The 22,301-nt window shown below is 46.5% G+C and overlaps 2 protein-coding genes across 2 annotated transcripts; one reads left to right on the top strand and one right to left on the bottom strand.

Annotated features, from left to right (window-relative positions):
* Window positions 1–2,107: 2,107 nt before the first annotated feature.
* On the top strand, window positions 2,108–5,524 carry LOC119274519 (extradiol ring-cleavage dioxygenase-like). The gene is made up of 3 exons (XM_037555223.1): window positions 2,108–2,408; window positions 4,657–5,027; window positions 5,187–5,524. Exons 1-3 carry the CDS (start codon window positions 2,175–2,177, stop codon window positions 5,377–5,379), a joined length of 798 nt encoding a protein of 265 aa, XP_037411120.1. The 5' UTR covers window positions 2,108–2,174; the 3' UTR covers window positions 5,380–5,524.
* A 13,578-nt stretch (window positions 5,525–19,102) lies between these two features.
* LOC119274518 (endo-1,4-beta-xylanase 1-like) lies at window positions 19,103–22,068 on the bottom strand. The gene is made up of 3 exons (XM_037555222.1): window positions 21,944–22,068; window positions 20,744–21,427; window positions 19,103–20,502 (listed from the first exon to the last, which is right to left on the bottom strand). Exons 1-3 carry the CDS (start codon window positions 21,956–21,958, stop codon window positions 19,363–19,365), a joined length of 1,839 nt encoding a protein of 612 aa, XP_037411119.1. The 5' UTR covers window positions 21,959–22,068; the 3' UTR covers window positions 19,103–19,362.
* Window positions 22,069–22,301: the final 233 nt, after the last annotated feature.

The raw sequence follows: 22,301 nt of genomic DNA, 5'->3' as shown, positions 1-22,301 counted from the left end.
TCTAGGAAGTATTATAGTGATGCGTGGAAACTAATCTAGATGAATCTCCTGAGGACAAGGTTATGTTGATGAGGAAGTGGAATTTATATTTTTGATTGTAGTTCTTGTGGATGTAAGACAGTGATTCAATTCAGAACTGTTTTAGTTTCTGTCATTCATAGCACCTTGTTATGCTTGTGAGATCATCAAGTAGAGTTGATTATTTGGGGCATTTATTTTGTGTTTGCCATGTAATCAAACTATGGAAGCGTATTAGGGATGCAGTCCTGACCGGTTGTGTTACCAGTTTCATTGAGAAATGAAATTGCTGGGAAACCTTTTAATTCAAGGGAAAAACTAATCTAGACAGGATCTAAACTAAAAACAGTGATGAATCACCTTGGGACTGAGATAGCTTGCATGGATCATTCATTACATGAGCTGCGTGTGCTTTGTCGTGGCCTCTGGATTGTTATACATGCCCTTATCTTGGACGTTAATGCTTCATCCTTTTCAATTTAGCTATGTACACGGTTCTTTTTTTTTTTGCGAGAAAAATTCTGATCTATTCATCTTCGATCATGGTTGTACAACGAATACCAGAAATAATAGAAATTACATCCAGATCCGTAGACCACCTAACGACGACTACCAGCACTGAAGCGAGCCAAAGGCGCGCCGCCGTCATCGCCCCTCCAGCGCCGGAGTCGGGCACAATTTGTTGTAGTAGATAGGCGGGAAGTCGTCGTGCTAAGGCCCCGTAGGACCAGCACACCAGAACAACAACTGCGCAGATGAAGAATAACGTAGATCAGAAAGATCCAATCTGAAGACACACGAACGTAGACGAACAACGACGAGATCCGAGCAAATCCACCAAAGATAGATCCACCGGAGACAAACCTCCACACGCCCACCAACGATGCTAGACGCACCGCCGGAACGGGGCCTAAACGGGGAGACCTTTATTTCATCTTCAGGGAGTCGCCACCGTCTCGTCTTCCTGAGCAGGACACAAACCCTAGCAAAACTGAAAGAAACGACTAAAGACGGAGCCCTCCCTCCGGCCTTTGTCGAGATCCACCACGCCCCCATGGCCCTAGGGCCCCAGAGAGGAGGCGGGCCTGCGGCGGCGCCGGCGGGAGGCAGAAACCCTAGCTTTTTACTGGAGGAGGAGGCGGCAGCTGTGAGGTTTGCGTCTTTTAATAATGAATTTCGCTTTTTTTTGGTTCTAATCTAACGAAATGAATAACCTTTAAATTTGTGTAAGCTTCATATTTATTTCAATACACCCATTGCATGAGTGAGTGAATGCTGGAGGAAGAAGACTTTGAAACTCCAAGAATTTAGTTGTAATTTTCTTTTCTGTAATATGTATCTTTGATATTTAATATATGGTCATTCGCAAAAAAGAAAAGATATTAGAGCCTTCCACACACAAAGAGGTTTGGACACAATTCTGTTGGCTTGACTTGACGAATTAGGATGAAAAAGGATTCTTAATTTTAATTTTTTCAAATAAAGACATCAAAGGGCATCTTAAATTTGATTAATATTGAGGAAAACAAAGATCCATGCAATGAATAGACAAATGGACACAAAACGACCAGCAAAAAGTAAAATTAAATTAAAAACAATACTACTCTTCTTCTTTCTCTGATTGTACGCCGCCCGCCGAAGATTAAGAATTGCACTTAACCAGCATAGAAAAGAGACACCTACGAATGCCCTCGCCATACCATTGCTCGTCTCTGTAAATGGTTGTTATGTGGTGGCGACGACACCTACAAATCGGCATAACGGGGAAACAGAAGTACCAAATGGCGTGCTAAAAAAAGTACCAGATGGTTTAGTGGAAGCTTTTCCTTTTTTTTTGGTATGAGATCGCTTTTCGTACCAAAAAAGTCCAGGAAGTCTACAACAGTACGTATAGGAATTAGGCCGTTTCGGCCACGGACCAAATGAACGTCTGTAACCGTGTAAGGACTGAGAGCATCCAATCATTTGTTCGTTCAGCGGTCACACCCCACGCGACACACGAGAATGTCTAAAAAACTAGCTTGAGACGCAAGTCACAACGACCACGCTCGCGGCGCCCGTATGAGAAAAGCCGCTCCTGCCGACTGCTGTGTGTGTTCACGGCACAGTGAAGCCGCGCCCAAACTAGGCGAGAGACACCACCGTCTGCGGCCGTCATGGACACCTTCTTCCTATCGCACGGCGGCCCCACGCTCTGCGTCGACGAGACGATCCCGGCATGGAGCTTCTTCAAGTCCTGGCTGCCCGCGGCGGTGGCTGGCACGCAGCCGCCGCGCGCCATCCTGGTGGTATCGGCCCACTGGGAGACGGCCATGCCGGCGGTCAACGTCGTTCCCGGCATCAACGACACCATCCACGACTTCTACGGGTTTCCCGAGTCCATGTACCAGGTCTGCGCTCTCTGTTGCATCTTGCATGCAAATTGGTACTCCCTTGAGTTTTTCTTTACTTTTTTGAGAAAGTTTTTTCTTCACCTTTTGGGAATCTATATATGACGATTTGTCTACTCACACAACGGTGCAAAGTACTCACCCCTATCGTACAGAATGCTTATTTTCTAGAGTGGTTTTCGGTTTTTACCGCCTATTTTGACATTTTTACACTAATTATCTCATTTAACGGGATTTCATCCGTTTTATCCAATTTAGCAAAAGCTCTGCCACAATTTACTCTGTTTAAAATTTGTAAGTGTTCTGACGGGTTGGTCCGATATAATCGCACCAGAGCAGGTAGCTCGCGTCCAACGCACAATGCCAGAGTCGGGACCGCACCACTCTGGCCTCCAATATTCACGGCACGCGTCGCTCGCCTTCTTTCAAATCACACACACGATCCTTCCGCAAACCAAGAAATAAAAGAATTTCAACAATATTCAAAATGTTGTAAAAAACTTTAAATTAATGTACCTCAGTAGAAGGGTGATATGTATACACGTGATCTTCTAATAAGCATCTTAATTCCGTCCGAATCAAACGCCTCACTGGCAAATGCACAAATTGCTATGATAGAGATGGTCAAAATCATGTGAAATGGAGTACGACCGAGAGGAGAATGGTTTTTCTACCATGCACGGGATTTCCCATGCATGAATAGTGTTTTTAGGCCCCACTATTTATGACTTACTACACCATATGGCCCTACCTAGAGTCTTTCTCTTCTCATGTTAACCCATGCATTTTAAGTTGAGTCAGAAATTTTAAAACCATGTATCCTTTGAATGAAAATTTTGATTTCTGTTCTGTTAACATATTTGGGATCTTGGTAAGAAGATCTTTTAAACAAGATCAATCATGAATATATTTCCACAACTTTTTGAATATTAATTTTGAAACTTGATGAAACCATAGAATATAAAACCCATCAAACTACAACATTTACATGGAACGAGTTTCGCAAACAATCATAGAGTTTCGGACCATGTTTCATGGAGTCTCACCATCTTTTGTATGGTTTCATCATGTTTCAAAAATCAAAATTTAAAAATTATCAAAATATATTCAAGAGTGATCTTGTTTAAAAGTCCTCGTCACCAGGAATATAAATACGTAAATGAAAGTTAAATCGGTCTTTCGATTCATAAGATAAAATGATTTCAGACTTTGAAATCACAAGAAAAATCATGGGTGTGTGGTGGGTTTCATGTGAGATAGTAGGTGCATGGACCATGTAATTAAGTGATATGACATGACTAGATGGGTGAAATACAGCTTGAAGAAGAGTGCATGCATCCAAATCTCCATCTATATCCAAGGGCTCGCTCATGCACGGGACCTCCCATGCATGGGAGAATTGCTTTTCTCCGACCGAGAGGGCTTGTTTGTTCACCAACCTCACTAATTTGTTGGATCAGCAGTCACCATAGATCTGCCATCAATTGAGCAGATCCTGATTGGGTCCCTGCTATGTCGCCAAAGTAGGAAGAACAACTGACCACAGCCTGATGGGGTCACGTACATGGACGTGCCCATGCCGACGTCAACGAGCTTGACGGAGACGGATTCCGGGGGGTTGTTTATTGCCTTGATATCGCAGCCATACAACGCTACTCGAGGAGGTATGAAATCGCGCCGCAGCCGCTGCCTGACAATCCCTAACCCTAAGTTCGGGAGAGCCTGATGGGTACATGCGGTCAGAACCCTGGACGGGCGATGCAATCGATTGGGGGTGAGTGTGGCACATGGCCGACTCAGGCGTTATGCGTTGGATGTGACACGAGCGAGCTCCATCTGGTTGGCCCGATCGGGAGAAGCTGCGAGGACCGGCCAGCAGAGAGAAAAATAGACAGGTAAACCGTCGATGTGGCATGCCAGCTGGACCTCACAATTAGGACCTGCCAGTCAGCACGCTCACAAAATTTTAAACAGGGTAAATCGTGAAAGAACTTTTGCTAAATGGGGTAAAACGGATGAAATCTTACTAAATGGGATAATTAATGTTAAAATAGGGGGTAAAACCGGAATTCACTCTATTGTCTACTGTCACATTCCCCCATAAAAGGGGGAAATCTAAGTAGCATACGTGTAAAAAGAGGTATATGCATGCTTGATTCCCTAAAGAAAAAGTACTCCAACAGGTCTTACATTAGTGATCAGGAGGGAGTATAAATTTTCTTGGTGTGAACTGTTTTGCATGATCCAGCTGAAGTACCCTGCTGCTGGCGCCCCCGATCTGGCCAGGAGGACCAAAGAGCTCCTGGAACAAGCCGGGTTCGGTCCCGTGGAGGAACACCACGGCCGTGGGCTCGACCACGGTGCGTGGGTGCCACTGATGCTGATGTACCCGGAGGCTGACATCCCGGTGTGCCAGCTCTCGGTTCATGCCGGCCGCGACGGCACCTACCATTACAACCTCGGCAAGGCGCTGGCTCCCCTCAGAGCGGAGGGCGTCCTCGTCCTCGGCTCCGGGAGCGCGACGCACAACCTGAGCAAAATGACACCTCACGAGGCGCCGGTGCCGCAATGGGCCTCCGACTTCGACACCTGGCTCGAGGATTCGCTCGTGGGTGGAAGGTAATTGACAATGGTGACGATGAGCTTCGGGAGGGTTCTGCTTCACAACGAGCGTCCATGGTTGCCAATCCAATCGTCTCATCTTGATCGATCATGCATGCATTCATGCTGGTGCCGATTTTTGTTTCTCCGTTGAGCGGCCTTGGCATGCATGGGCAGGTACGACGACGTGAACCGCTACGACGAGAGGGCGCCCTACGGCAAGGTGGCGCACCCATCACCGGAACATTTTCATCCGCTGCACGTCGCGCTCGGCGCCGCGGGGGACCAGTCCAAGGCGGAGCTGATCCACCGTAGCTGGACCAACACCAACCACTCGTATGCGTCGTATCGTTTCTCCAAGAAGAACTGACGGCCTCGAGCTGTGTCACTCGGCTCGATGTCGTGTCACCTCACAGTAGCTGGATCTATGCAACCAACGGCAACTGCTCAAGAGCGTGCCTGGTCGTACTATATGTATTGCTTTTTTTTAGGTGAACTATGGGCATGTTTGGTTACATTGTCGATTCAGCCTGACCCAGCGAGCCTGGCTCTATTGAGCCGGTTTAAGGGGATGCAGGCCAAAAAACCCCAGATGCACATAGTTTGGTTGCCTGCATGCCTCTAGTTGCATGATACAACCATTTTCGACACGGCGTTTGGTTACCCGCATTGCATTAGGTGCACATATGACATGGTGTTTGGTTGCAACCTGCATAAGGTGTTGTCACCACTTCTCACTAGTAGAAAAAGGACCTAATATCAGACACATTAGTCTCGGTTCAATTTTGGCCCGGTACTAATGGTACGATTAGTCCCGGTTCGTACGGCTATGCATTAATGCCGGTTCGTGTTGAACCTTTAGTACTAAAGGGGTGGTGGCAGGCTGGCGTCAGGCCGGGGCTCCACGAGCCACTTTAGTCCCGGTTCGTGGCAAAAACCGGTACTACAGGGCTAACCTTTAGTACCGGTTTGTGCCACGAATCGGGACTAAAGGGGTCTGACCTATAGTCTCGGCTGGAGACACAAACCGGGACTAAAGGGCCCATTTTCAAACTCTACCCCCCTCCCCCTGATCGCCTTTTCAGTTTTGTAAAAAGCAGAAGAAAATGATAAAAACTTAAAAAAATAAAATCCTTCGAGATGTAGTTATGTTACTACATCTACTAGTTAGGAAAATTAAAAAACTTAAATTTGCACATGTTTTGCAAAAAAGGTGTTAAGAAAATGTAAAACGGCCATATCTTTTGCATACAATGTCAAAAAAAGCATAATATATCAAAAAAATCAACACGAAAATCCGCATCCGATTTTGATGGCCTACGGCCTGTTTGCAATTTTTTTATAATCCTCAAATTCTAAAATGAAAAAGATATGCTCAAATTTCAGTTTCTTTTAATTTTTGTTAAATCTGGTCAAACTAATTATTCAAGAAATATTAGTGTTAATAAATAATTATTTTTGTTTTTGACTTTTGGTCAAACTATGGTCCAATCTGGTCAAACTGTGATCAAACTATGGTCAAACTACTTATTCAAGAAATATTTCGGTTACTAAATAATAATTATTTTTTAGAATAATAGTTTCAAACTAAAACGGTGAAACATGTGACTTCATGCTCAAGCTAAATTCCTGAGGGTTAATAGGATTGACAGCTTACTATTGTCAGGTAAAGAACACGTGCAGACTTGAAAACTAGGGGGAATAGAACTCGGAAATTAAGCGTGCTCAAGCTGGAGTAGTGAGAGGATAGGTGACCGAACAGGAAGTTAGACGATTTGGAATGATGAGGGGTGATTAGAGCAATGATGAGCAGTGATTAGAGACAAAATCGTCAAATAATTCAGAAATTTGAAAATTGGAAAAAAAATCGAAAAAAATTAAAAAAATCAAAAAAAATTATCCTTTAGTACCGGTTGGTGTTACCAACCGATACTAAAGGTCCCCCAGACCACCGCGCGGGCTCGTGCCACATGGTGGGCCTTTAGCCCCGGTTCGTGCAGAATCGGTACTAAAGGGGGGGACCTTTAGTCCCCACCCTTTAGTGTCGGTTACAGAACCGGGACTAAAGGCCCTTACGAACCGGTGCTATAGCCCGGTTCTGCACTGGTGTCTAACTAGTGGTGAGCTTACCACAAAGAGTCTGAACATGTAGTGCCATCTACCTAAACAAATGACAGTTCATCCTAACTACTATCAAATGACAGTTCAAATTATTAAGAGTCATTGGCTAAATAGGGGATAGTTCATCGGTGCTACCGGATCTTCCTCTTCCTCTCTTCCTCTGCTTCTGTTGCTGCTTCTTGTTCATCTTCCACCTTCTTCAAATCCTGCACTAACCTATGTTAAGCCACACCGCCTATGCCCACTCCAACCTTTTGTTCCTCCAAGCATCATTGTCAAATGCCTCCACACCATGGCCGAAGCTAACAACATCGTCAGGCTCGACATCGTCCTCCTCAGGCACGTGTTCATCAAAGCCCCACTGGAGGATCCAGTTATGCAGAATGCAACAAGCAAGAACTAGCTTAACCTGAGTGGAGTACGGGTGGAATGGCTTCTGATCCAGGATCTTAAACCTATTCTTCAGAGCTCCAAATGCCCTCTCAACAGTTACTCTCAGGCTGGAGTGTCTGAGATTAAACAGCTCCTGTGCAGTCCTAGGATAGTTCCTACCAGAGAACTCGTTGAGATGGTACCTTATTTTCCTGAAGGGTGGAAGAATACCCGGCCGACATGCATAGCCAGCATCTCCAAGGTAGAACTTGCCGTCAGGGATGTTGATCCCATCAGGTCAACTCATGCTGTCAGTGAGAATGTTATCATCATGCGCTGGCCCCTCCCAGCCAGCCAGCACATATGTAAACTCCAGATCAAAGTCAACAGCAACTAGCACATTCTGGCTTGTGTAGTGCTTCCTCCCCCTGTATGTTGCAGACTGTGACCTAGGAACTCTGGCAGTGACATGAGTACCATCTATTGCCCCAATGCAATCCTGAAAATGGCCCCACTAGCCTGTGTTAGTGCTCAACTTGAACAATACAAGCATATCAAGCCATGAAAAGTGTATATTGTCAATGCTCACCTTGAAGTATGGATACCATCCTGAGCTTCCGCGAATCTTGGGTGGAGTCTGGCAAAGCTCCCCAATAGCAAAAAGCACTTGCTTGAAGTACCTAGATATGGTCTCCATTGATCTCCTGAACGTGTTGTGAATGACCCTAAAAAACCTCTGGTTATGGCCAACAACATGGAGGAACATGGCCACTTGCTCTTCGACACTGGTGTTGATGCTATCTCGTAACAGGACCCTGCTCCTGAAGGTCTCGACAAGCCTGGCAAATGGTGCTCTTTTCATTCTAAGCATCGACAGAGCCTCGACGTCATTGCAGTTGTAGATGTAGTTCGGATTTTGGATCCTCTCCTGTTCCCGGGGAAACAATGGACCATAACGGATCAAAGGTCTTCCAGCACGACGAAACAGCTCTCTGGTGCATGAACATGACCAATGCCTGAATCACACTAATCAGTGCTGCTACCTGGATTATCAGCCTCATCCGTGCGTCCATAACCTAGTCGATATCGATGGTTCGTTCAGTGGGAAATCAATCCTACGCCTAGCTTAACGGCGCAACCACTGAGCTAACAAAGGGGGGAGGGGGTGCTGCTTACCGGCATCGGAGACGAGGACGGCGTAGGGGGAGCCATGGCACAGACTAGGTCGACCAGACGGTGGCCAACAGCAAGGGGAGCACCAGATCCGCCGCAAACGCCGCCGCCTCTTCCGCCGTCGCCGCCGTCCCCTGTAGTGCAGATCTGAAATCGCAGCCGCAGCCGGTGGTGAGGCAGTAGGGAAGAAAGGGGGCAGTGGCTATGGGTGAGCGAGTGAAAGGGGGGTGATGCTAATTTGGCGTCGGGACGGCGCGCCAGATTTCCATCTCCCGCCATCCCCCTCGCCCTCGCCTCGCTCCCGCCCGTGCGACCTCGCGCCGCACTCAGCCTGGGTCGCGAGAAACTGCCGACCCGAGCGTTTCCAGCGAGCCAGCCTTTGGGCTGCTTTGAGAAGCGTGCGATGCAGGCCCAACAGAAAAACCAGACAACAAAACAGGCCTCTCCCTTCCCGCGTGGGCCTGGTTGGGCTCGATACGGGCAACCAAACACGCCCTATATGTATTGCTTGTACTACTCCCTTCGTTCCAATTTATTGGGCCTCTTAGCGAAAACTAATGGACCAATGGAAAATACTATTCTCCGTGTCATGTCTTTCTTTTTGCGCTGATAAGTGTCACACGTGTGGCAAGAACACATGGCAACTCTGAATATTTTTTATGCAAAGTTTATTGATGCGAGGATGACAATTTTAATTATCAAGCATGGCAATTTTTTATCAGATGGTAAGTTTCGATTTTTTTCCTTTTTTTGAATATCAGTACAGACACAAGCGCTCATATACAGGCGCATACACTCACCCCCTATGAACGCACACACGCACACCCTACCCCTATGAGCACCTCCGAAAGACCGAGCCGTCATATCATCTTGAAATTTACAAAGTCACCGTAGGCACCTCGTCATCGACGGGAACGCCTCCTCCCACTGAATGCGCATCGCCGGAAATCCTGAAATAAATTCAGGAAATAAATGCGAGCACCAGGATTTGAATCCTGGTGGGCTGAAGTGCGTTGTGCCACACGTAAAAAACTTTAGTTGTAAAAAACGTGACCGGAGTGCGCCATTCCACACGTATGACACTTATTATTTTTTTATTGTTGCCAGCGTACTTGCTTGCAAGTTCTTACGTGCCACTTTTAATCATAGTAGATTTCTCTTTGTACCTCCCAAGATAATTCTACTAGTTACTTTTGTATTGAAGATTTTTACCATCTACAAAAGAAGCCTGGGGCTGTGGACATCCGGGATTTCAGGCCAATAAGTCTGGTTCATAGTGTGGGGAAGATCGTCTGAAAAATCATGAAAACCAAGTCACCCCGATTATCCCATCCTTGATGCATTCCAACCAAAGTGCATTCATAGCCAACCATTCTATGGTTGACAACTTCCTCATGGTGCAGCATTCGATCAAAACCCTACACCGGCGGCATGTTCCTGCTATTATGATGAAAATCGATATTGCAAAGGCCTTCGAATTCAGTGCATTGGGCTTTCCCGCTGAACCTCCTGAAGCACCGTGGTTTTGGATCAAAGTTGATTACCAGGCTGGCCTTGCTGCTCTCATCGGCCAGCTCTCATGTACTACCTCCGTTTCTAAATATATGTCTTTGTAGATATTTCACTAGGTGGACTACATACGGAGCAAAATGAATGAATCTAAACTTAAAATGCATTTATATACATCCGTATGCGGTTTATAGTGAAATCTCTAAAAAGACTTACATTTAGGAATCGGAGGGAGTACCTCTCAATGGCAGCCCTGGTCAGAAGTTTTGGCATGCATGTGGTCTTCGGCAAGGAGACCCCGCTCCTATTCGTAATTGTCATGGACTCTAACTGTGCTGTTTCGGAAGTGGGAACAATGCGATCTATTCCAGCCACTGACACGATGGGGCATCAAGCACCAGCCCTCTGTATATGCTGAGGCGGCTGGAGAAGATCGGCAAGGAAGGGGCGTTCCACCGGAAGCTGCGGCAGCACGGCCTGGAGACCGTGCAGGAGTTCGTGCGGATGCTCATGGTGAAGCCGGAAATGCTGCGCGCGATAATGGGCGACGGCATGACGGACCGCATGTGGGAGGTGACCACGAGCCACGCCGGCGACAAGGTGTACGCGTACGCGGGGCAGCACGGCGCCAGCGTGTACGTCAACGCCATCTGCCAGCTCGTGAAGATCGAGCTCCGCCGGCGTCGAGTGCGCGGCGCAGCAGCTGAGCAGGGCCCAGAAGGCGTACGTGCACCAGCTGTAGGTGGAGGCATTCGAGCGGCATTTCCTATTTAGTGTTGCAGGCGCCGGTTATAGCTGTTTCCATGCAGCCGCGTTAACTGGGCCTGGCCCATCTTTTCCCTGTCGTGAGGACAAAAACAGGCTCGATCATGTATAGCGTACATGTTATAATCAAGGGATTCTAATTTGTCCTATCAAGTGGCCCAACTCCAGCTTATAAAGGCTACCGAGCCCTAGGGTTTACATGATCCTAGTTGGCAATATCAGTTGAGGGGTCCTGCATGGATCCAGCTTCCTTGTCTTGAGCGGCAAGGCTTCTCGAAACTTCCTTCTACAGAGCCCATGTGGCCTAGGGCACAAACTGGCCTAGGTGACCTCGGTCGGCCTACTTGGGCCGACAACCAGAGAGGTGGGGCACCCTGACCCCTAACAACATTGTCACATGTATTTTGATTTATTGTTTGGTTTGTTTTTACTCTTTCAAAAGATCTGCTTTTTGATCTAAATCTCTATATTTCAATCAATTAAATCAATCAAAGATGAGAAGTTGATAGTTTTCGGAGTTGTCCCTTTGATAACGACAGACATTTCCATTGTGATCCAACATGTCTCGACATGCAACAATGCTTCAATACCAAACACATCAAGTGGCATGTTTACATCACCTCGTCATCCTTTTGACTGAAAAGAACAGTAGAGTATCTGCGGGACGATAACCAAACTCAGGGTTCTTGACTCGTTCGTGTACCAACTCTTTTGAAAGGCACCTATGCACCAACTCAATTACCATTACTTCTCTTCCAGCTTATAGGGCATGCATGTACTTCTTGATCTTTTGTTTGGCAAACAAAATTTGAGTTATATGCCATGAAAAAATAAACCTTTTGTGAAATGTAGTTATATGTCAAAAAATATAATATATTTTTTGTGATATATAAAACGAGTTTCGTTGGTTAGATTGTCGATCTAGAAATATGTGCAGGAAATACATGTAACTCAAATTTCACATTAGAAGAAAAAAATATTTTGTCCCTAACAAAGACCAGTGTGTGGAATATATTCAATATATTGGTAAAAGAAGAGTGTATACAAATTATTGAGTGGGCCTCAATTGTAAAAAGTTGAGTTAGAAGTACATATGTGTCAAACACAAAAGGTTAAGTTATGATAAGTAGAAGTCGTCAAGAGTGGATTTGTAAAACAAATCAAGAATTGTTTGGCGACACAATTTGCCTATAAGTTCAAGCCCGACACAATTTGTCAACTGGTCAACCGCGACCGTACGAACAGCCCTCGAGGCTCTCGATCGAGCGAGGGACCAGGCGGGGCGAGTTTAGCGAGCGACTGGGCGTGGTCGCCACATGGGCTGGCCCACGATTCGCCGCCTGTGAGCGCCAGCTCCCTTAGCTGGCGCCTGAAGCGCCAACTAGGAGCTCCCCATTCGAGCAGCGGCACAACCTCCAGGAGGCCGAGCCCGCCCCGCCGCCATGATCGTCCACGCCAGCAGCAGCAGCAGCAGCCTCCCAATGCTGCAGAGTAAGCAACCATCCGACCAGAGTTCTTTTGAGCTTCTGAAAATGCTCTGTTTTTTTCTTAATTCTAACAACCTTCCTCTTTCAGATGCAGCGCCGGTCACCCCGCCGCCTCTTCCGGCGACGCCGGTCTGGTACCAAAGCAACCAGGATCTGGACCTCCGGATCGTCCACGAGCTCTCCAGACAGAATGGCAGCTTCGGCTTCCAGATGTACTGACATGGGACCTTGTCATGAAGGATGATGATGCAGGAGGAGCAGAGTTTGAGCTTCAGAATGTGTGTGTGTTCAGTTCAGTTAAGTCACACGAATGTGTAAGGCAACTAGGTAAACTTGGGCGGCTCTCGCCCCTCGCCGAGCATGTGCTCAAGCATCCGCGGGCGGCAACAAGAGGCGATCGATCGATAGAGCGAAATTCTTTGGTTTATTCGTATGCTTTGTTGTAGTTTTGTTATCTTCTCCTGCAAAGTTGTAGGTGTGTGTTAGGCGTCCATGGTGATGGTGTCGCTTGTAATGTTGGGGGGTGGCAACTTCACCTTTTTCTAGCATTTCCACAAGTTCTGGGTCTTGTAAATTCCAAGTCTCAATAAAGGGAACGAACGATTGCCTTCTTGTACAGAACAATCATAGTTGTCTTTGGTTCCCCCACATTTTCATGCTCTGGTGGCATTTATATACAACTATAGATGAAGCAATCCAAGGTGAGATGACGCACATATATTAACCACCTTAGAAATGGTGCATTCTGTTTTAGCTTAGGGAGCAACTGCTTTTCTGCCATCCAATGCACGCCACCTGCAAACTAGATGTGGATGTCGAAGAAGAAATTCAAGATGCATTATGAAAAGACCCATTTAAAAAAGATGACTAAATCAAAGCCAACCACATTCATATCCAAGTAGAGGGAAATGGTTTTACAATCTTGATAAGATATGTCAACAAAGTTCTCTTTTTCGTAAAAGGACCCCGCAGAAAACAAAAGGGCGGCAGCGTGGTGAGAAGTCAAGTCAAGCATTTGTGCGTAAACGATATGCGTAAGGGACACGAACCTCCTGTGTTTTGTCGATGATGCCAGTTCCATCTTCCCTATGCTAAAACAGAGCAGGGAAGCAAAGCAGAGCATCCTTGATTCATTCCAAATGTGAACCCAACAAAGAAAATTATTCACTACCCCATGGAGTGTGCAAATGAAGGTGAGTCATCCGACGGTTTCACACTAAAACATCACCATCATCTATAGACACTATGTATGCTAAAGAGGAGAAGTTTAGTAGGAATATGGATGGACTGAGGTCTAGCTTCCTACTAAGAATTCAGGTCTAGAAAATTGTTCTTTATTTGTGTTTTGAAGAGACCAATATGTCGAAGGATCTTATGAATTATTTCTTTTTACAATCTTATTTATTCCCCCTCTCGTCGTCCGGCTCCGCCATGTCCCGGCAGAAGAAGACGACATATGCTATGCTTACCCCCGGGCGGCGCCTCCATCTGCTCAAGGAGATCCGGGCAAGGCACGCCACTCGGTTGGCAGCGGACCTGCCTCCGGATTGTCGATTGTTGTTTTTGATCTGGATATGTGTTCCTCCGAAGTTTCTCATCTTAAGACTAGTACCAATCCTAACTATGGAACTTGGTTTTATCATCCTGTAGTAGATCAAAAAAAGATATCATGTAAGCACAAAAGGCATGTTCAGCAGGCATGTGCTAAAACACTGCCCTCTGTTGTCATTAAGGTCTCGTAAAAATAAATTAGCAAAAGGCTTAGAAATAAGCTTTGCCAAAAGCATGTTTAATAGGATATGTAACTAATTTCTTCTCGGTAATAACTATTAACTGGGTACTTGAACTTGACATCAACATCATTATAACTTGTTGCACTATATACTAGACAATTTCATTTTAAATTGTACCAAGTTTAGATCATCCTTTTAAGTACTAACGATCTCAACAGTTTTGGACATCTAACAACGGTCATTAAAATTGTCCAGACCGGTGCAAATGTTTTGATATTAAAAAAAAATCAAGTTTGATTTGCGTTTTCCTATTATTTAGTTAGAAAGTAACAAAATAGATAGGAAATTTTCATCTCATATCCATCTAGTAAAATTTCTGTTAAACTTAGCAAAGTTAACCACATAGTCATGCACTAAATAGGAATATATGATACATTTGTTATAGAGTCACAATTTCTACAATTGGACATATTTTCTTTAGTTTTAAAACATATGTTGCAAGTAAAGTGATTTTATTATTAATTTCCTTTGACATGCATGTCACCTTAAAATCTATGCTTAAATCAAATTTCCGTATTTCATATAAATAATACTCCCTCCGTTCCAAAATAGATGACTCAATTTTGTACTAACTTTAATACAAAATTAGTACATAGTTGGGTCATCTATTTTTGAACGGAGGGAGTAGTAATTTATATGTCACCATTTTGTGTGTGTGTGTGTGTGTGTGTGTGTGTGCGTGCGTGTGCGTGTGTGTGCGTGTGTGTGTGTGTGTTCACCTTTTAAATATCTTTAAATGTTTGTCTGTTAAGTTGTCAGAGTTTCTAGACTGCACGAGTATACATGTTATGTATACATAGATAAGGAGTTCTAGAGTGTATAAAAGCATCTCTAGCAGATTTCCTAAAACACATCAATCTTCTTAAAAAACTGCCATTATAAAAGAACCTAGGGATAATTTTCACTCTAGCATATTGCGCATACTCGCATGTGTACTTACGAACTCTAAAGAGCACTCTAAGTGAGTGGCGTTTTTGTTCCCGTGTCCATCTACTCCCAATATATGGGCCACCCAAGTTGTAGTTGAGATTTGTGCCAAAATCAACTATTGGCAACATGTGTGCATGAATAAACTCGTGTATTCATTCGATTGTACTGCCTGGCGGTATACAATGAGCCCTCTCATGGTATGACATAATTTGAATAGGATTGTCTGCTACGTGGAAGTGTTAGTGGTATCATCGGCTGGCCGGCGGCCCAAAATGATGTGAATTGATGGGCCATGGGACACAATCTTTTTCTCGTTGCTAAAACGTGAGGGAGGGTTGCTAAAACATGAGGGAGGAAAGTTCTCCTAAGAGAAAACAATTTTCCTCTTTTTGGAGGACAAAAATTACTTTCCAGTACAGGAATTGTATGGGGAGTGTTTGGTTACCCATGTTCTTTTTTTCCTCTTTGCATGTGTGACTCAGTTGGGCCTGGCTGTGCTAATACAGGCCAAAGACCATATTGTGCATGTTCTTTAATCGTCTGCATGTAGGTTGGCTGCATCAGAGAACCAATTTTCACCTGGCGTTTGGTTGCCTGCGTTGCACTGGGTTGATGCACTACACGGTGTTCGAAACATCGTTTCGGTCCTACCTCCTCCATCCCAAAATGTAAGACGTTTTTTGATATCATGGTAGTGTGAAAAAATGTCTTACATTTTGATATGGAGGGAGTAGTTAGGAAACAAATGGTAGTTCATCCTAGCGACTAACAATTAGCAGTACAAACTAAAAGTCATATGGATCAAAAGGGGAAAGTGCATCGATGCCGAACTAGGTGAAATTCCATCCTCTTCTTCTTCTTCATAACCGTGTCTGACCTCTATTTGCCCACATAGCCTCAGCCCAATCCAATCGTTTGTTCTTGCAGGTCTCATTGTCAAATGCCTCCACACCATGGCCGACGCTATCAAGATCATCATCCATCACATCTTCCTCCTCCGGCACAAGCTCATCAGAGCCCCATTGTAGGATCCAATTATGAGGGATGCAACATGCAAGAACAAGTTTAACCTAGGTGGGGAATGTGTGGAATGACTTCTCATTCATAATCTTAAATCTATTCTGTAGAGCTCCAAATGCGCTTGTAACCGTAACTCTAAGTCTAGAGTGTCTAGGGTTAAACTATTATTGAGCAGTCCTAGGATAGTTCCTACCAGAGAACTCGTTCAGAGGTACCTGGTTTTCCTGAAAGTTCAAAGAACACCATGACGACATGCAAAATTCTTCAACACTGAATTGCTCTAGAACTACTAACTTAAATCTGTCACAACACATTTTCTCTTCAATCCTAACATATTCATATGAGTAATGGCCACACGACACATGCAGGAACCATCATCCAGTATTTACGAGTGGGTGATAGTACCTTTGGTTGAAGTTTCTCCATGGGTGACACACTTGACGGATCTTGCTCAAGAAACTACCAGCGTCACCGTAAATTAAATAATCCCAAGTGTGAATGATCTCAGATCAACGACAGTCCTGGCATGGAAACTACCCAGTACATGTGCCTTCATCTAAGCATCAGATTTGACAAAAGCCCGGCCCAAGACATAGAAAAGCACAGGAAATGAAAGGACCAGGATCACGATAATAACAAATTATGTCATCACTTAGATGTGCAATATCTATTTCTCATCTATATGAGCCCTAGAGGGACCCTTATTATATATTTTCAACCAGCTTTTACATTATTGTGCATCTTTTCCTATATATGTCATTCCAAAGATATATAGTGTCCATAGATGATATCATATGTATTTATTAGTGGGGCTCAATTATAAGAGCTTGAATTATAAGTACACTGGTGTTAATAAATACCAAAGATAATATATGATAAGAAGAAATTGTTAAGTGGGTAAATAAATTTTGAGATTTGCTTGGTGACGCCATTCAATCAGTGATATAAATGAAAATGTGCATATAAGTTCAAGTATGCGATGTGTCAAGATTATAGTAAACATTAGACTCAAAGACGGTGACCAAGAATATCCTAATTTTATCCTTCGAAAATCCAAGCAAGTCACATTGTTTCATTTATTGTTTGCTTTGTATTTGCTCTTTCACAAGATCTTCTTTCTACTTTAAATATATTTATTTCAAAAAAAGACGAGATGGTGATAGCTTGGGGAGTTGTCCCTTTGATGATGAAAGGTAATATATCGATTATGATCCAACATTTCTCAGCACACGACAACGCATCAATACCAAACACATCAAGTGGCAGGTGTACATCCCCTTGCGTTCCAATGATTCTGATTGAAAAGATCAGTAGAGTATCTGTTGGGCGACAATCAAACTTAGGGTTCTCGGCTCCACCACATATCCATCATCAATTATGGCGTGTTTGATATGACTTTATTTGAATTGCTGGTGCACGAACTCTTTTTGAAAGGCACCCATGCACCAACTTAATTTCCATTACTTCTCTTCGGGTTTGTAAGGCATGCATGTATTTCCTGATCTTCCGTTTGGCAAATGAAATTCGAGCAATATGCCATGAAAAAACAAATATTTTCTTAAATTTAGTTATATGTCGAAAAAACTAATATATTTTTGTGATATATAACACGAGTTTCATTGTTAAATTGACGACCTAGAAGTATGCACAAGAAATACATGTAACTCAAATTTCACATCAGAAGAAAAATATATACCCAGTCCCTAATAAAGACGAGTGTGTGGAATATAATCAATATACATTGGTAAAGGGAGAGCGTACATAGATTGTATCATTATTTTTATTGAGTGGATCTTAATTGTAAAAGCTTGAGTTAGAAGTACATTTGTGTCAAACAACAAAGGTTAATTTATGATAAGAAGAATTCATTAAGAGTGGATACATAAAAAAAAAGCACTAATTGTTTGGCGATACAATGTGCATATAAGTTCAAGCCCGGCATGTGTCGATATCATAACTAACATTTGACATGAGCGCAGTGACTAAAAACACTAATTTAATCCTAAAAAAACATAGGACATAATTGAATTCATTGTTTTCTTTATGTTTTCATTAGAAGATCCACTATTTGTTTCAAATCTCTATATTTCAGTCAGTTGAGGCAATCAAAGACGACACATAACATTCCAATTGTGACCCAACATGCCTTGACACGCAGCAACGCGCCAATACCAAACATATCAAATGGCAAGTGTAAATCCCCTATGTTCTTATGTTTTTGACTGAAAACATCAGTAGAGTATTTCTTTTTTGCGAGAAAATTTCCGATCTATTCATCTTCAATCATGACAGTACAACGAATACCAGAAATAATAGAAATTACATCCAGATCCGTAGACCACATAGCGACAACTACCAACACTGAAGCGAGCCGAAGACGCGCCGCCGTCATCGCCCCTCCATCGCCGGAGTCGGGCACAACTTGTTGTAGTAGACAGTCGGAAAGTCGTCGTGCTAAGGCCCCGTAGGACCAGCGCTCCAGAACAGCAACCGCCGCAGATGAAGAATAACGTAGACCAGAAATATCCAATCCGAAGACACACATATGTAGACAAACAACGACGACATCCGAGCAAATCCACCAAAGATAGATCCGCCGGAGACACACCTCCACACGCCCACCAACGATGATAGACGCATCACCGGAACGGGGGCTAGACGGGGAGACATTTATTCCATCTTCAGGGAGCCGCCACCGTCTCGTCTTCCTGAGCAGGACACAAACCCTAGCAAAACTGAAAGAAACGATTAAAAACGGAGCCCTCCCGACTCTTACCGAGATCCACTGCGCCCCCATGGCCCTAAGGCCATCGGAGAGGAGGCGGACCTGCGGCGGCGGCGGCGGCGGGAGGCAAAAACCACCTCTCCATTTTCAATTCTTGCATGTTTGATCTGAGTTTGTTTGAATCTCCCAAGCACCCACTCAATTTGAAAGGCGCCCATGCACCAACTTATTTACTGCAATCCGTTTGTAAGACATTATATACTACTACAAATTACAATACCTTCCGTGTGAGTCTGAATCAATCCCGCCTAATGGCAAAATGTAATCTCAACGGCCCCACTACTAGCTACTCATAATCCCAATCCCGTAGCCAAATACGTATGTTGGAGTACTATATCACCGCACGTACGTACACGTTCACCACCACGTTAACACAAGACGGCGTCGCGTGGAGTCGTTCACAGGTTCATGTCCACGACGAGCGGTGCGTCCCCCTTGTGCACGTCGAACGCGCGCCTGACCTGCTTCCCGCCGGCGCCGGCGGCCAGCTCCACGACGTACTTGCCGTGGAACCCCCTGAACTTGAAGTGGCCGTTGGCGTCCACCTTGCCGCGCGCGTGCGACGTCCACTCCTGGCGGAGCCCCACGAACCTGTTCCCGGCCTGGCTGATGGTGCCGTCGGCGTTGAGCAGCTGCCCGTGGGAGCGCCACATGTGGCCCTGCATGAACCCCCACAGCATGATCCCCTCCACGGCCGGGTGCGCGAACGCCTCGCGCAGCACCACCTCCAGGTCGTCGGCGCGCACCGCCTCGTCCGCGGCCGACACGTCCAGCTCCGTGATCCACACGGGGAGCTCCGTGGCGGCCAGCTTGTCCAGCGCGTCGCAGATGACGTCGCCCACCGGGTGCGTGACGTGGCCCTGCACCCCGATCCCGCCCACGGCCGCGCCGCGCCTCTGCAGGTCGGTGATCAGCGCCACGTACTTCTCCGGCGTCGCGTTGGGGTCGTTGGCGCTCTCCACGTTGTAGTCGTTGACGAAGAGCGCCGGGGCCGGGTCGATGGCCGCCGTCTCCCGGAACATGTGCGCGTCGATGTCGTCGCCGAGGCGCTGCCGGAAGAAGGCGCCGTGGAGCATCTCGTTGTTCACCTCGTAGTGCGGGAAGCGGCCGCTGTAGCGGGCGACGAGGCCCCGGATGCGGGACTCCACGGCGGCCCTGAGCTGGTCGGTGTTGAGGGCGCGCACCCACGGCTGCACCGAGTTCTCCACGGCCCAGAAGATGCAGTGCCCGCGCACCGGCTTCTTGAGCCGGTCGCAGAAGGCGATGAGCTCGTCGGCGTCGGCGTAGCTCACCTGGCCCTGGACGGGCTCCGTGTAGTACCACTTGAGCTCGTTCTCCAGCACCGCCCAGTCGAAGTGCTTGGTGAAGAAGTCGACGAAGGCCGGGTTCTGGATGGACGACTTGCTGATGCACGCGCCGATCGGGAAGCTGTTCTCCACCTGGACCACGCGGATAGACGCGCCCTTCACCGCCGCCGACGCGTCGGCCCCGTCCTCCGACGGCCGGCTGAACTTGAGCACCACGTCACGCTTGCGCACCTGCAGCCAACACGTAGAAAATGATTATCCAAATCCGACCGTGTAGGCCATAGTTTTTGCATGCGCTTGAGTAGAATGCAATGCAATTCTGTTTCATCAAAAATCTGCTGCGCGCGTCATGTTGCTTATGTCATTTCTGTGACAAAGTTTCAAACTAGCATTCAAAAGTTTCAAAACAAAAAGTTTATAAATCGAAAGATGAAATTTTGTTGATATACACAAACTTGTTGGTCACGTGTACCTTGTCCGTCTTCTTCCTGAGGTGCCTGAGCCTTGCGATCTTGTCCACGGCGCACACGCGCATGTCCATGACCTTGATGTCCACCCCGGCCGGCGGGCCATGGACGTAAACCTCGGCGCGGCGCGGGTGCTCGTCGACCCGGAACGCGCCCTTGATCTCGGCCCACTTCCCCGGCTCGGCCACCAGCACGCCGCCGCCGACCCGCGCGCCGTCGTGCGTGCGGACCTCGACGTGCACGGGGTGGCCGCCATCCGCGCCGGGGCCGCCCTCCAGGGCAACCCAGCCGGCCACCCGGTACGTGACCTTGGGCTTGGGCGCGCAAGTTATTTCCCGGCAAAGGCCGTCCTTCTCGTCCGCCCGGTGCGCGGCGAGGACGTACCGGCCGCTCGGCTTCCGCTTGCGCGCGCACGGCACGTCCTCCGCCGTGGCCGAGAGCGGAGGCGGCGCGTGGTCGTGGAGCACCGAGAGCGTGCTCGCGCCGGCCGACGCCCAGCCGCCTAGGCCGCCGTCGGCCTCCCCCGAGCAGGAGCCGCCGTGGTGCTCGAGCAGGTTCACGGGGAGGGCAGGCTCCTCCTCCTCGTCTTCGCTGCCGCCGTCCTCCGTCAACTTCATTGCGATGGCCGCCTCTTTCTCCATGCTGCTGCCGCCGTCGGCCGTGAGCTTCATTGCAAGTGGCACCTCCTCCTGCACACGCACGCGCGCACATTAACCCATTGCAACGGAACGCACGAGCAGAGTTCTTGCGAACAATGTCGATCGATGTTTGATGCCCCGTTCTTGTCGGGATGAGACAGGATTCTTGTTGGGGATGGATAATATCATATCATATCGATCGCTAGCTTGCTCGATCAGTTGCTTGGCTTTAAAGAAGGAACTGGTTGATTGGAAAACAACCGGCGGAAGAAGATGCATGAATAGCTTGGAACCCACATCATGTCCAGCAAATTCACGCAAAATTCTTGAAGTTTGCGACAAAATCTACTAAAATTTACAGGGTTACCAGTAGACGATACCAACATGCAACATAGTAAACCATAAAGCCCGTGCCATTTTTAGTCCAAGCTTCCATGATGCGCGTGAACATTGGTATTGCAATCATAAAAACTAGACCAGTCAGGAGACTTAGGCCTTGGCGGCATTTTTAAGCATTGCAATCATGCATGAGAGAGAAGCAGATAGACATGACAGCATGTCACATACCTTAGCGAATGCCATGTCGATGAACCGAAGGGACGACGTCGCTCAACCACTCGATCGATGTGTGCGTAGCGCGAAACGTGTGCGTTGTTGTTGTTGTTGCTGCTGCTATGATGGTGTTTGTGTGGTAAGTCAGGAGGGATGAGAGGCACGCAGGGTGGCAATTTATAGGGAGAGCCAGCTCTAGATCTATGTCATGTTGGTCTGTCAGTTTGGCCGGCGATCCACATCCATGGGACAGAGCAGAAAGGTGGCCGAAGCCCGTTGCTAGCTGTAGGGAATGAAAGCTCCCCATGCCATGCCCAATCTCGGCTACCTAACTCGTATCTTTCCTCCTATCTTTTGTACAACACTCAAGTTT

This window comes from Triticum dicoccoides, chromosome 3B, assembly GCF_002162155.2.
Source record: "Triticum dicoccoides isolate Atlit2015 ecotype Zavitan chromosome 3B, WEW_v2.0, whole genome shotgun sequence".
Classification (NCBI taxonomy): Eukaryota; Viridiplantae; Streptophyta; class Magnoliopsida; order Poales; family Poaceae; genus Triticum; species Triticum dicoccoides.
This window is presented reverse-complemented; position numbering and strand designations above follow the sequence as displayed.

What these genes read in the sequence shown, in the direction of transcription:
- LOC119274519 (XM_037555223.1), top strand. Translation starts at nt 2,175, where the DNA reads ATGGACACCTTCTTCCTATCGCACGGCGGCCCCACGCTCTGCGTCGAC. An exon ending in TTCCCGAGTCCATGTACCAG is followed by an intron (nt 2,409 to 4,656) that starts GTCTGCGCTCTC and finishes TGCATGATCCAG; the next exon opens with CTGAAGTACCCTGCTGCTGG. An exon ending in GATTCGCTCGTGGGTGGAAG is followed by an intron (nt 5,028 to 5,186) that starts GTAATTGACAAT and finishes ATGCATGGGCAG; the next exon opens with GTACGACGACGTGAACCGCT.
- LOC119274518 (XM_037555222.1), bottom strand. An exon ending in TCAGGAAGAAGACGGACAAG is followed by an intron (nt 20,503 to 20,743) that starts GTACACGTGACC and finishes TGTTGGCTGCAG; the next exon opens with GTGCGCAAGCGTGACGTGGT.